The sequence below is a fragment of the Cnephaeus nilssonii genome (genome assembly GCF_951640355.1).
Source record: "Cnephaeus nilssonii genome assembly, chromosome: 16".
NCBI classification, from domain to species: Eukaryota; Metazoa; Chordata; class Mammalia; order Chiroptera; family Vespertilionidae; genus Cnephaeus; species Cnephaeus nilssonii.
The window spans coordinates 52,020,822-52,034,525 of record NC_137087.1 but is presented as its reverse complement, the minus strand read 5'-3'; the positions used below and the strand labels follow the sequence as shown (position 1 = coordinate 52,034,525).

General features: G+C 38.4%; 1 protein-coding gene across 3 annotated transcripts in view; it reads right to left on the bottom strand.

Annotated features, from left to right (window-relative positions):
* Window positions 1-13,704, bottom strand: part of VTI1A (vesicle transport through interaction with t-SNAREs 1A) — a 326,845-nt gene that overhangs the window by 239,842 nt on the left and 73,299 nt on the right. For all 3 annotated transcript variants that reach the window (XR_013814740.1, XM_079793566.1, XM_079793565.1), the window contains exon 5: window positions 9,994-10,078. Coding sequence is in view for 2 of the 3 variants with exons in the window: in XM_079793566.1 (XP_079649692.1) it covers window positions 9,994-10,078 (85 nt within the window). In the remaining variant the exon portion in view is untranslated. The remainder of the gene's footprint in view (window positions 1-9,993; window positions 10,079-13,704) is intronic.

The following is a 13,704-nucleotide window of genomic DNA, read 5'->3' as shown; positions in this document are numbered from 1 at the left end:
GATTTACAGAAAAATCAGAATAGTACAGAGTTCCCATACAGTTAACACTCAGTTTCCCCTATTGTTAGCATCGTACATTACTATGTTACATTTGTCACCATTAAAGAACCAATACTGATACTTATTGTGAACTAAAGTCGGTATTTTATTCATATTCCTTCATTTTCATCTGATGTCTTCAGACACTTTGTCTAATGTTTCAGGACACCACCCAGGATACCACGTTACATTCAGTCACTTGTCTCCTTACATTGGTCTTGGCTATGACAGCTTGCAAAGTTCTTTAAGCACATAGTTTAGAAATGGTATAAATAAATGTGCCGACTTGTATCTATTGTCAACACTTAGATGAAAGCATGAGCAGCAGAATAATCTTTTGTTACAGATCTAAGGAATATACATTTGAGAAGCAAATGGAGATAAATGTCTGGTAGAGAAGAAAGTAGATGATATTGACTTTTTAATGTGTCTGTTAACAGAACATAGATAAGAAAGTTTCACTTGTCTCAAGTTCTAGATTATAACCACTGACCTGACCTGTGCCATCTACTCCTCCACCTCTCCCTACCATGTGGTTACTAGCCAGGGTTTTAATTGATGGGGTATAAGGCAATGAAGTAGGCAAGGAATAAATATACTGCCCATCTGTACTGGTTCTCTCTCTCTCTCTCTCTCTTTTTTAAAAAAAATATATTTTATTGATTTTTTACAGAGAGGAAGCGAGAGGGATAGAGAGTTAGAAACATCGATGAGAGAGAAACATCAATCAGCTGCCTCTTGCACACCCCCTACTGGGGATGTGCCCGCAACCAAGGTACATGCCCTTGACCGGAATCGAACCTGGGACCCTTGAGTCGGCAGGCCGACGCTCTATCCACTGAGCCAAACCGGTTTCGGCCTCTCTCTCTCTCTTTCGTTTTAAAATAAATTTTTATTTATTTCAGAGAGGAAAGGAGAGAACATCAATGATGAGAGTCATCAATCAGCTGCCTCCTGCACACCCCCACTGGGCATTGATTCTGCAACCCCGGCAGGCACCCCAACCAAGAATCGAACTGTGACCTCCTGTTTCACAGGTCGATGCTCAACCACTGAGCCATACTATAAAGTTGTGCTTAGAAAGTGGTTGTCCAGTTGGAAGTATGTTTCCTAGTCCCCTTCCATGTAAGTGGCACCATTCAACTAGTCTTTGCCCATGAAATGTCTGTACAATCTATGTGTGTCAAAAGCTGCCTATGGGGCTTTAAGGGTGGTGTGTGTTCTCCATTCTCTGCCGGGCCAGTGCCTGAATGTCCAGGACTTCAAAGCCTCAGGGCAGGGCAGAACCACAAAGTGGGAAGAGCCTGGACTTCTGAATCAGCACACGGAGGCTGTCTGCTCACTACGGGCACTTGAGTTGGACTGTTCCAAGGGTGAGAAGTAAACTTGACTTCACCCAGCTACTGGGGCATTTGGGGTTTATCACAGGACCTAAAATCACTATGCAAAGTAGCAAGTGGAATCCGACTTTTACTGAGCACTCTGATGGACGAAACATGTGTTGGGTATTTTATATAGTTTACCTTATTTGGACTAGACTCTGCTCAAGTTAAACACTATAAGATTATCAGCAGGTTACAACAACCTCCCCACAGAAGACCTGCAAACATTTTTATATGTTAGGAAGCGAATACTTGGAAAGGCTAATGAACTTGCCCAAGATCTCCCAGTTATTATGTGGCAGATCTGAGATTTGAACCTGGGTATGTTTCGTTACAAAGATCCAAACACATTCCATTTTGCCTCACTGCAGGTGAAAGAGGTGATCTGAATTGGTGCTTGGATTAAAAAAAATAATTCCTATGCATTTTCTATGTGTACCTTTTTTTTTATCCTCACAGGAGAGCAAATATTATAGATGTGCTCTCCCTACTTTTTATGTGGTGGGCATGAGGTCCTAATTTACAAGGGGTGGGTGGGTGTGGGACGATTAGCTCGCTTGAGTTTGTTAGCATTTTCCAGATCAAGACAATGTTATACAAAGATGCCGAAGAGAAAGATACACGCCACCTTTGTAACCTGCTGGTAATCTCACGGTGTTTAATTTGAGCAGAGTCCAGCCACTCACGGAGGGCACGGAAGCGTGGTTGCTCCACGAGGTTTACAGTTAACAAAGGAGAGAACAGAAAGACTTGACTTGTTCGCACAACAGTAGGAATTTAAAGACCTATATGGGGTGTGCGTTCTACAGGAAGCCCAAGCAGGAAGAAAAATGAAACGCTGTACCTTGTACACAGCAATAAAAATGAGGGGGTTCATTGTAGTAAGAAAATGCACAGCTGGCAGGCAGTATCAGTGGGGCAATAAGATATCTGGTCCATCTTCATGCTTACCTTTTTGGAGTCATAGTGTTTTAAAAAAAAGGTCTCCTTTTTATATATTAACAAAGTCACTCCAGTCAATCTCTTTAACTCACCTACATGAAAAATTTAGATGACTTTGTAAAAGTCCTATGCTAACACCAGTGAGAAAAATTGGTCCTTTAAATTTGTGCAGCTTTCTTAAGATGGAGTTTTGTTTGTTTAATAACAAGTCCTACTCATCAACAGGTCTGCATAGACATAGAGCATGGAACATTATGGGTAATTCATAGACATGCTAATGAGGAAGAGGAAAACCAAATAAAACTTAATAAGCCCTTCTGGTTGGTGAACATTGATGGCATTTGAGAAAGTATTCAGGGGATCAGTGTACTCAATCTCAACAAATAATTTCCATTTCAAATAAGTTAACTATTGACTGATACAATGAGGTAATAGGTGTAAAAGTAGTCTGAAATTTTCAAAGTAGGTTATACAGTGTTATTTCTAATATGAGTGTTATTATTTTCAGCACATGCTACAAGATTAAGATTTACCAAAGTTTATAATGTAAAGCATTAAAAATGTTCAATGTATTAAATAAAAATAATTGCACAACTGAGTATGAAAATGGAGAAGATAATTGGGGAGGTTACTCTGAAACAATAAAAATTTGAGGAAAAATGTTTTTAAAATTAATGTTATCACTTTCAAGTATACTTAATAATTAAGATGAGCATTAGAGCCCTGACCGGCGTGACTCACTTGGTTGAGCATCATCCTATACATCAAAAGGTTGCTGGTTCGATTCTCGGTCAGGGCATATACCCAGGTTGTGGGCTTTATCTCCATCTCCCACCGACGTGCATTAATATTTCTCTCTCTCCCCCTCCCTTCTTCTCTTTCTAAAAATCAATAAAAATTTTTTTTTAAAAGCCAAGCATTAGATAGTCCATAGGACACATTCTAGAAAGTCTCATAAGCCACGTATTTGCCCCAGAGCCTGACTGCTCATGGTTTACCCACGTCCCCTTCTCCCCCTCTATTTATTCCAGAAGGCCCACCTCTTCCGAGTCTTCCCCTGACACAGTGAAATAGACTTAATTATTTCCTCCACCCTACTTCAAATACACTAATTATGTTTATTATAGGGATTTATTGATATGTATTTCCCTACTAGATATTTTGCCAAGATATTCCACCTTATTAAAGGAGCTTTATATTCTAAGTGCCTAGGACAGTGGCAGGGTCTGTTCCCTCCTATATTACATAAAATCCATTACCCCTTTCAGGTGTGTTGACTATCTCCCCTACCTGACTCACCAGGGCAAATCTTGCTAATCATATTAATTTAAGGCAGCATTTTTCTTGCCATTTCAGAGATCAACTCAGCCCAGTCCAGATCTAATTTCATAGAAACCAATATTTGTTTTCTGAATAAATGTTAAAGTTCCACTGTGCTGCATCTAAGTGCTGTGTGTTGCAAACAGCATTGAAAATGGAAATAAAGAAAATTAGACCTATTGTAAAGGTATATTTTATGTTGATATAAATACCATCCTTTGAATATGGACCAGGACCTTAGATCATTGGCTGTGATGAGATTACCAACAAGGAACATAATGGCAGGATTACCCAACAACATGCTCATTTTTCCTCCAAAAGGACAGTCTTCAAAAAGCTTTTCTCCTTGTTTGGCTTTAGGGAGGGTCCTTCCTCTCTCTAAATAAATAGATATTTATTTAACTATGACTTAGAGTTTATATCTCAAGATGCAAAAGGCCAACACTGTGCCACACATGAATGACGACCCAACATGACAGTCGCTTTGATAATGACTTTACTTGGAAAAACATATTCTTCAATAAAAAAAAAATTATTTTTTTTTAGTGTTGACTTTGTTCTCTTAACAGCAAAACACTGTAGCCCAACAGGAAATACAGACGAAAGCTTCAAATGGAGAGAGAGCACACACAAAAAGCCATTTTTAAAGCTCATGTCCGTCAACTTTTCCACTTGATATAAGTCGTATACAAAGTCTTAGTCCAACAAACCCATGCTGTGAAAATTCTGTAGTGCCCACCTCAGAAAATGCTGTTAAATACATAAACACTGCTGAAAAGAAGACTTCTGGGCACTGGAAATCGGAGTCAAAGGGAAAATAAACCTGATTAAAAAAATTCCCAAGGAAAGTTACACAAGCACAGTGCAACAAGGTCATAAGCTTAACTGTCCTCTGCTGTCACATTGGAAAGTAAATTGGCATTCCAGCGATCTGCTTTGGTCGTCACTCTTTTTCTCAACTCACAGAGATGCCACGGAGTAAGAATGGCTTCACGTGTGTCTCACAGACCAACTGGAAAAGTGATAGGCAGCATATGGCTTAAGACACCTTTAAAAATGAGTATAATACTTTTTAACGGATTAAAAATGAACCCTATGCATTCACTTGGACCTCCTGAGGAGAAGGTCCTCCAAATAGGGTTTAAATGGCATCCTTTTCTTACCACTGCGAAGTGCACCAATATCTCAGAGACCCTCACAAAGTAAACTTAAGCGCAACTTGAAAGTATTCTTTTAAGAGTTTCACCCAGAGGACAACCTCCTCTGTTCTTTCCAGAGCAGAACCCCAGCTTTTTGAGATGTAAGACTTTACATAGGGTTTTAATTCTAAAGTAAGTGATCACTACACGTTACACATTATTATTTACCACTGGGTAGACTTTTTAAAACTCACAGAACATGGTCAAGTAATCCTTCTCAGCATTAAAAAATGCATATTCAAGCAGAGATATCTTTAATTCTGAAAGCATAACCACACGGTCCACCACTCAAAATAATGAATAAAGAAACATTTACTAAAGATAACTTTTTCTGTCAATAAGTTTAATATTTCTAAAGAAACATATTTCCTCTAAAATAGATGTGCTTTGGCTGAAACCGGTTTGGCTCAGTGGATAGAGCGTCGGCCTGCAGACTCAAGGGTCCCAGGTTCGATTCCGGTCAAGGGCATGTACCTTGGTTGCGGGCACATCCCCAGTAGGGGGTGTGCAAGAGGCAGCTGATCGATGTTTCTAACTCTCTATCCCTCTCTCTTCCTCTCTGTAAAAAATCAATAAAATATATTTAAAAAAAAAAAGATTCTCTCTTTGTCTTTAACCTTAAAAAAAAATAAAAAAATAAAATAAATAACATAAAATAGATGTGCTTGGATAAAAATAGTTAAAATCAACTCAATTGCATAATCCCATTTTCTGTTCCAATATTGTAAAACATGAAGTATTAATTTGTTATTGCTGCAATAACAGGGACATGTCATATTTTGAAATTTCAATCTGTGCCTATACAAAATTACTTAAATTAAAAATCTCAAGTGTTTATTCCCGGCGGATTTGGCTCAGTGGTTGAGCATTGACCTATGAACTAGGAGGTTGCCGGTTTGATTTCCCAGTCAGGGCATATGCTTGGGTTTTGGGCTCGATCCCCAGTGTAGGGAGTGCAGGAGGCAGCTGATCAATGATTCTCTCTCATCATTGATGTTTCTATCTCTCTCTCCCTGTCCCTTCTTCTCTCTGAAGTCAATAAAAAATATTTTTTTTAAATCTCAAGTGTCTATAGACACAACCTTCTGTACTCAGAACCCCCAGGACTGGAATATCTCATCATTCCAGCTCTGCATCCCTGAGGTGCCTGACACTCAGTGAAGTTCAATAAAAGCTTGTGGAATAAGTGAAATACAACATTTGCCTTCTTTCATATAATGTCTACCACTCCCACTAGTATTGTAGAGTCATAAAGTTATTCTTCTACCAACTGATAACAGCTTTAAGAGCAAGGCACATACAGTTAATACTTTTTGGGTCTGTTTTCCCAGGAGACTTATAAATGACTTATCAGTAAATGAATGGACTAAACAAAGCTCTCTCATATTTCTTCCAGGAGATGTTAGCTCAGTTCCAAGCAAACTTATGACTTTGAAAATAGTTTTCGCCCTGGCCAGTGTGGCTCAGTTAGTAGTGCGTCGTCCCGTGCACCAAAAGATCACCAGTTTGATTGCCAGACAGGGCATGTGCCCAGGTTGTGGGTTTAGTCCCCAGTCCGGGTGCAAACACACATCAATGTTTCTCTCTATCTTCCTCTCCCTTCCTATCTTTCTAGAATCAATAAAAACGTACTAACAATAGTTTTACTTATGCATTCGTTTCTATTCTTGTGCACTGTTGTACCCATTCACCTTTTCTATAGATGCTACATTAATACATTCAAGGAATTGTACTTTGGAATCAAATTAATACATTGTACATAGTGAACACGTATTTCTTGAGAGGAGAATGAAGGGATGAATGGAAAAAGAAAGAAGGAGAAGAAGGGAAGAGAATTAAAATAATGAGGATGAGGTAGAAGGATAAGAAAATATCATCAGCCATGGAAGAAACTTCTGAAAGGATAAAGAAAATGACTGGCTTTAAGTCTGATAAAATCTTTGTCTCAATAGATACTTCCGAAATGGATTAAAATTTCTAAATGAGTTCTATGGTGAGTTGGTTAAAATAATAATAGCAATAAGGTGACTTGAAGGACAGTATCAAGAACCAAAGGATAGAATGTGATAAGCTGCAGTATTGTTTTCTCTTATACTCTTATACTCCATAATCTCCATATAACCCCTTGAAAGGCTCAGGAAAACTCTGTCAGTAGTTCAGCCAAGACTTTTAGACAATTAAAGATATGAAGAAAGTCACCTCACATTGCAAATGTATTTGTTCAGATTCTTTAAAAAGTTCCTAACATGAAACACATTTGTTTGATTTTTAAAATGTAAGCTGATACCTCTAACGATTGCTTCTCCTGTAGAAATAGGCAAACAGAAAAACAGTGGCAAACATAAACGATCTCATTCTCATGAAAATGCTATAGTTCTAAGAATTATTTGTTTTCCGGAAGAAAACATACAGAAATAATACCGGCTGGCAGTGGTAACACCCTGTTGTAAGATCAATGACCAAATGGAACGCCTGAGCTAGGTGGCCCGAGGTAACTGTGAGAGGAGGGGTGCCAACTATAAGGCTAGGTATATGTTAAAAAAAGAAGTCATACTTCCACATCTTCTCCTCCTTGCGTTTCATTGTCTCTAAGAAAAATAAACCAATAAGTTCTAAAAGTTTTTCCTTTTGAAAGATGCTGTTCTACTGCTACTGTAACAAAATGATTAGTATAAAAAATTTGTATCATAACCCAAAGGCAGAGCTGTTGACTGACTAGACAGGACTAGGCTGAGAGCTAGCAGGGAAGCACAAAATGTACAAGCAACAGGGTGTCCATCGCAATTACTCTTCCCCCTCCCCCCCCTCCCACCGCTACATTACTTTAGTAAGAAGCAAGAGCCAAAAAAAAAAAAAAAAAAAAAAAGCAGCTTTGTGCTCACTTTCTCATGTCTCAATCCATGTTCAGACTCACCCCAGGAATTATCGGGATGACTCCTAGGCAGAAGCTGTGAGTGGCACAGCTGTCTTTACCTCTACAAAACCTAGCCTTGCTTTTCCTCACAGACTTGGTTTTATAGCCCGTAAGAAGTTTCTAAGCCTTATATGACAAACAACTACCTAACTGTATAAGGCTTTATAGTTAATCTACCATTAGTAGTTAATGGTAGTTAATCCACCATTAAAAAGTCCAAGAAGACCGAGGTTGGTTTTTGGGCCACTCTTCAATTGACATTTTCCATGTTGACTGTATCGATAGTTTGATGTGGATGCTATATTTTAGCACACGCGGAAAGAATAACTATCAAATCCCACTCAATCTTATAACCTTGATCAATACATGGCCCTCTAGGATCTGTGAACTTCTTTGATGACTTCCTTCAGGAGGAACAACATGGATGATGTAGTGAAAGGGAAAAGGCAGCCCAATCCCTGTGATCAGTGTCACAGTAAGAATATCCCCAACCCAGCTGAGTCCCAGGTGGGAAGAGGCTCTCCAACGGATTGTTTCATTAAAGAAGGTTCCTTGATGATGAGCATGCTCTATAGGCATGGTGTTACATTCCCCAAGGATGTAACACTTTTAAAAATTCCTTTAATCTATACAAATTTTTCATCACAACAAATTGTTTTTTCTAGGAGACAGAGAAAGATAAATGCTTATATATCATCAAATGACCAACATAATAATAATATTTATGTTTGTATAGTGTTTTATAGTATATAAACCATTTTCATATATGCTATCATTTCTTAGGAATATGCTGCGACAGGCAATATTATTTCCATTTTATTGCAAAAGTCACTGAGACTCAGAGAGGTTGTATGATTGGCTCAAGGTCACACAAAAAGAGCTAGAACCTGAGCCTGATCCTTTGACCTCATGCTCAGGGCTCTTGACTTTATTCACATTCTTCACAAGGACAGTAACTTCTAAAGGTAAGCCCAAGGACAAAACAAACAAAAGCTGGCTTTTATTCCAGTCAGGACTGAAAGGCAATCTATCAATTATCTCAGAAAGAAGGGCTGCTTCTACTACTAAAAAATCTGGAGGGTGTATGGTTTTTCTTTAGATTTCTCACCATGACTATAACACCAACACCATCTGTGTTCTTCCTACTCAGTTTCTTAGAATTACTCCCATAAGCCAGCCAATACAGAATGGCCATGAACCCAGGGCAACGAGAAACACTGGCCATTCACAAAAGAAATTATTTGGAATCATTTTTATTGTACCTGCTCTACCAAAATAAACATTTTTTTGTGAAGTAAATTTTAAAAAATGATGGCAATGTTAACTGTATATTTTTGTGATGTACATACTGGGCAAGGACTATCTAAAATTTGTTAAACAGATGGTACATTCACTATACTTTGCAAAACAAAACAAAAAAAAGAAAGCTCAGTAATAAGAAGCTGATGACCATGAAGGGGTTAATGAATATTGATTTACTCTGTAAAAACAAACAGTCATTGCATGAAACATTTATAATGAAAAAGCTTGCCTATTTTAAGTAGACGAGTCTTAGAAGTTAAATTAGGGCTGTGCTTTCTGAAAAGAATAACTAGTGTTAATCCAAACCAAAAGTATTATCATGTACATTAGCACTGCTGCTGTGACTTTTTTTTTCTTGATATCTGATTATAGGCTTTGTCCAAGATTTTTTTAAAAAACCCACAAAAAAACAATACAGGGTGATTATTAGAAATCACTTCCGACACCACGATAAATAAGCAAGGTAAAGGAGGGATGGTTACTTCTTCGCCCCTAGGTCACAGCATTTAGACTGATTAAAATGTTAATTTTTACATGTGAGAAATACACGTAACGGAGCAAACAACTGGAGACCGCACCGTGTGCTAGCAATCATCGCGGGTGGGTAAACTGACAACATGTAACTGCATATTAAGACAAATGTAGAATTTAGACAAAGTATTCCATCTCTTTTCAGATATAGACTTTTAAACCTCAGGAACTGTTTTCAGTAGATGTCATGCCTTTTAACTTGAAAAAAGATAAGCACAAATAAGCTCCCAATTGTCTCCCCAATATGTAAACCACATCTCGGGCTGCTGTCTCCGCTGCTCCTTTGAAGTTACCCTGAAATGTCATGTGTTGTGAAGACTGCTGTGCATAAGCAAGACAATTTGCTCACTCTCAGAATTCTTACCGGTTTCCACTGCTATTTGGTACCCAGCCTCTAGTCTCCGAGATGACCTTTCCAGCCTCTCTGTGTTATCGAGCAGATGTGCCCTCTGAAAAAGAAAAAGGGGAAAAATCAGATGGCTGTCTACAATGTTATTTTTTGCCTTAAAAAAAAAAAGATGCTTTTGTATGCCCTAACATTTTGGAGGGAGGGGGGCACTCAAAACCCCCTAGAGATAATTTTTAGCAAATCTTCCATTATAAGAACCATGACAATGGACAGATTTCCAATCAATCAATCGTGTATGGACCATCCATGTTTTTTGTTTTAAAAGGCAGACTCGTGCTGTGTGTAGCTATAATAAATCTTACTCCAAAACAATGAAAAATGTATTAAGACCAGGGCTAACTGGTTCTCTCCTTTTTCAGCAGAGGTAGATATATGAGATATTTACATAGATCCATGACCCTTATTTTACATTTATTTTGTATAAAATACAATCATTTAAAACACTCATTTGTTCCTTTGATTTCTGCAGATAGTCATTTTAAAGCAGGAACTTTATTTTTGAGAGAATGTCCCTCTATTTTGGATGTGTGTCAACATGCCATAGAGGACAACATATGCTACTAAAACAGAATACTAAACAGCAGTTCTAGTTAAGACAGCCACCAAGAAACAAGAGGTACATATTCCTCCATGCACACAGACGCACAAAATTGTGAATTTATACACTAGATTGAAGGTAAGCTTTTGACACAGTGTTTTAGACGATGAACTAATATAATAATTACATGTGCTCCTTTATATTATATTTAATTGGGCAACTAGAGGATCTTCCCCAGATTCTCAGCTTCTGAACTTTCTTTTCTACAATGAGGTTGGGCTCTTTGAAAAACCACGATTCTACACCAGATCTATTCAGGTTGACAAACAGATTGGTAAAGTTATCATGACTGCGAATGGGTAAGAATACGTGAATGCATATGTGAAATGTGTTTGTGTGTGTAGATATGTGTATGTCTGATACTTAGAAATATATAAATATGTGTGTGTTTATTTGTGTGTGTGTATATGCATACATGTATTGGTATCAATTAGTAGCTTAACCCCTCAAATCAGTTTTGGTATTTGGTCAAAAGAGAAATATTGCAAGCACAACTCCTACAACTTTTGTGTTGTTGACAGATGTCACTTAAAATAGAAGAAAAGCTTCCTAATAATAATAAAAAAGGAGGTGCCATGCGTATTATCTGAGTGGCTGTCGAGTGAAACGATCTACCTTGCTCTAATGAGCCCCCATGGATCTTGGAGATGCAAGCTGTATTGACATGCACACTTAAGCTAATACACCTAGACCAGTGCCTCCAAGCTCTAGCAGCCAGGGATGCTGACAGACTATCTCGCTTCCATCTTCAAAGAAAGGAAGTGATTAGTATGTTATCATTACCATTCAAAACGTGATTTCCTTATTCCCTCCCGGCATAGGTGACACATCTGAGATGCGGCCAGACGTTGGAGGCAGCTAAAGCCACATCAAAGCTTTCCTTGAAATTTTTTTGGGGGAAGGGCTGGGCGGGGGTGGTGGGGTGGTGGTGGTGGTAAGAATCATTAAAACAATGCATTTAGAACAGAGAGATAGGACCTGATGTGAAGGTCAGGAAAGCTGCAACAACAGCCTATAATAATTAATAAAGTCATCTCATATACGGTGGAGAAATTAAGAGAAAACTTCCCCTCTGGAAAAGAAAAAAGCTAAACTAAATAAATAAAAGGGAGGAAGGAAGGAAAGCTTATATCCTGGAAATGCAAAATCACTAAAGGCTGTAATTGAGAAAAAGAAAAGCAAGGGGGCTGTGTGTTTGGCATTAATGACCATTTTTAAAGAAAATTAAACATTTTACTCATGTTATCGAAATAGCTTTGTCTTGATTCTCACTACATCCAGGTTGTGGGGGAATAGCATTACTCCTCCCTTCTCTGAATATTGTTTTCTACCTTAACAAAGGACTTCATTTCAAACTGGTGATTCTCTAAAAAGAGATCAAATTTGTGAAATCAAGAGTAATCTGAATTTTAATCCAGAGTAACAAAACAAAGATTTTTAGTTCATTTACAGATTGGATGAAATCCCTAAAGTGAAACAAAACATTTAGCTACTGTAGATTTTTAAAAAGTCCAAGATCAATACTGGGATTCGACAGTCTCATTAGATGATTATATATAATGTAGGAAACAAAGCATTTAAATGTGGGATGATTTTTGGGATCCCATGAAATGGGACCAAATCAGGTTATTCTGAGTATGGCTATGATGGGAAGTAAATTTCTAAAAGAACTTCTGTTTTTTAAAAAAGAATATCCCTCAATAACAGAAATAGCTCCTCTTCGGGCCGGTGCGGTTCTATCGGAGTAAATGTGCACACAGGAGGACTATCCAGTTCCCAGCAGCCTTTCCCCAGGACCTCACTTTGTATTTTGGAACCTCTTCACTTAAGTCAAGCTAAAAACAAGTCCTTGTAACAGCTGTGCTATTTACATTGTTCCCTTAGTTGTGCTTTGCCCCGGTCTCTGAAAATAAAAGGACGTACACTACAGTCGCAGCTGAGGCTTTCAACTTGCCCCCACATTCCATCCCAAACTCATTCTCTCACCCTCTCCTCAGCCCTTTCAAAGCAGGTAAGCAATGCAGTGCAGCAGCTTCAGAGCCCGACTTGTGTGAGGAGCTGTGCAATGTGAGAGCTGGGGATGCAGGATTGAAGCGGAGCGCCAGGCACAGCCAAAGCCAGCTCAGCTGCCGTGCACACCCAGCCTGCCTCCGAGTGCGCCCTGCTTTCACAACTGAGCCGGAAAGAGCATCATCACGGGGAAGGGATGGGGCATACTTTGCTTCCAAACACAACAAAACATCCTATTTCAGAGGAGACGAGTGCCCGTTTTCTTAGGATAGGTGCCAGGAAGAAGCGTGGGGTACATTCAGTTTGATCCCTATTAGAATCCTGGTTGAGAAACAATTCCTTCTGAGGAAACCATGTACCAATGCACTGTCATCACTGTGACCTGCTCTACAAAATATCAACGCTGCATCCATTTCAAAGATTGTGAAAAGACCATTTCAGAGTATATTATTCCATTAGTTGAGTGATATCATTCTTCCAGGTACAACTGCACTGCAGGTTACCGTTTTGGCAACGTGCAAAACGGATGTAACTGTTGTGATAGGCACCACAAAATGTTCAAAGAAATGCAGAGGTGATGTTAGCATCTTTTAGAATTAAGATTGCTAAGTCCACACAATTCAGCTTACCAACAACAACAAAAAGAGCGTTCTGTCAAAAATGCCGATTGTGATAAGGCACATACTTTTATTAATTATATTCATTGCTAAATTTAGGAGCCAGGGCTTCATGTAGTAAATTTCCTTACACAGAGCTTTTCAAGTCGATTGTTAGTTCCAATAACATTTGAGAATTCAGATTCTTCACCTAAGCATGGACATATGCAAATATACACAAGTAGATATTCTGTCTTGCAAAAGAAATAACATGGATGCATCACTCCCTCAAGGAAAAATCTATATGTCAGAACTGCAATTGATTATATTTATTTAGTGTATACACATCTCTGCTTCAATGTAGGAAAGATTTTAAAAAATGCAAAAAGGTTAGAGGGTACGGGTTTTGTGTATTTTCACCCTTCATTTTATATATCATTATTACTTTTACTAAGAGAAGAC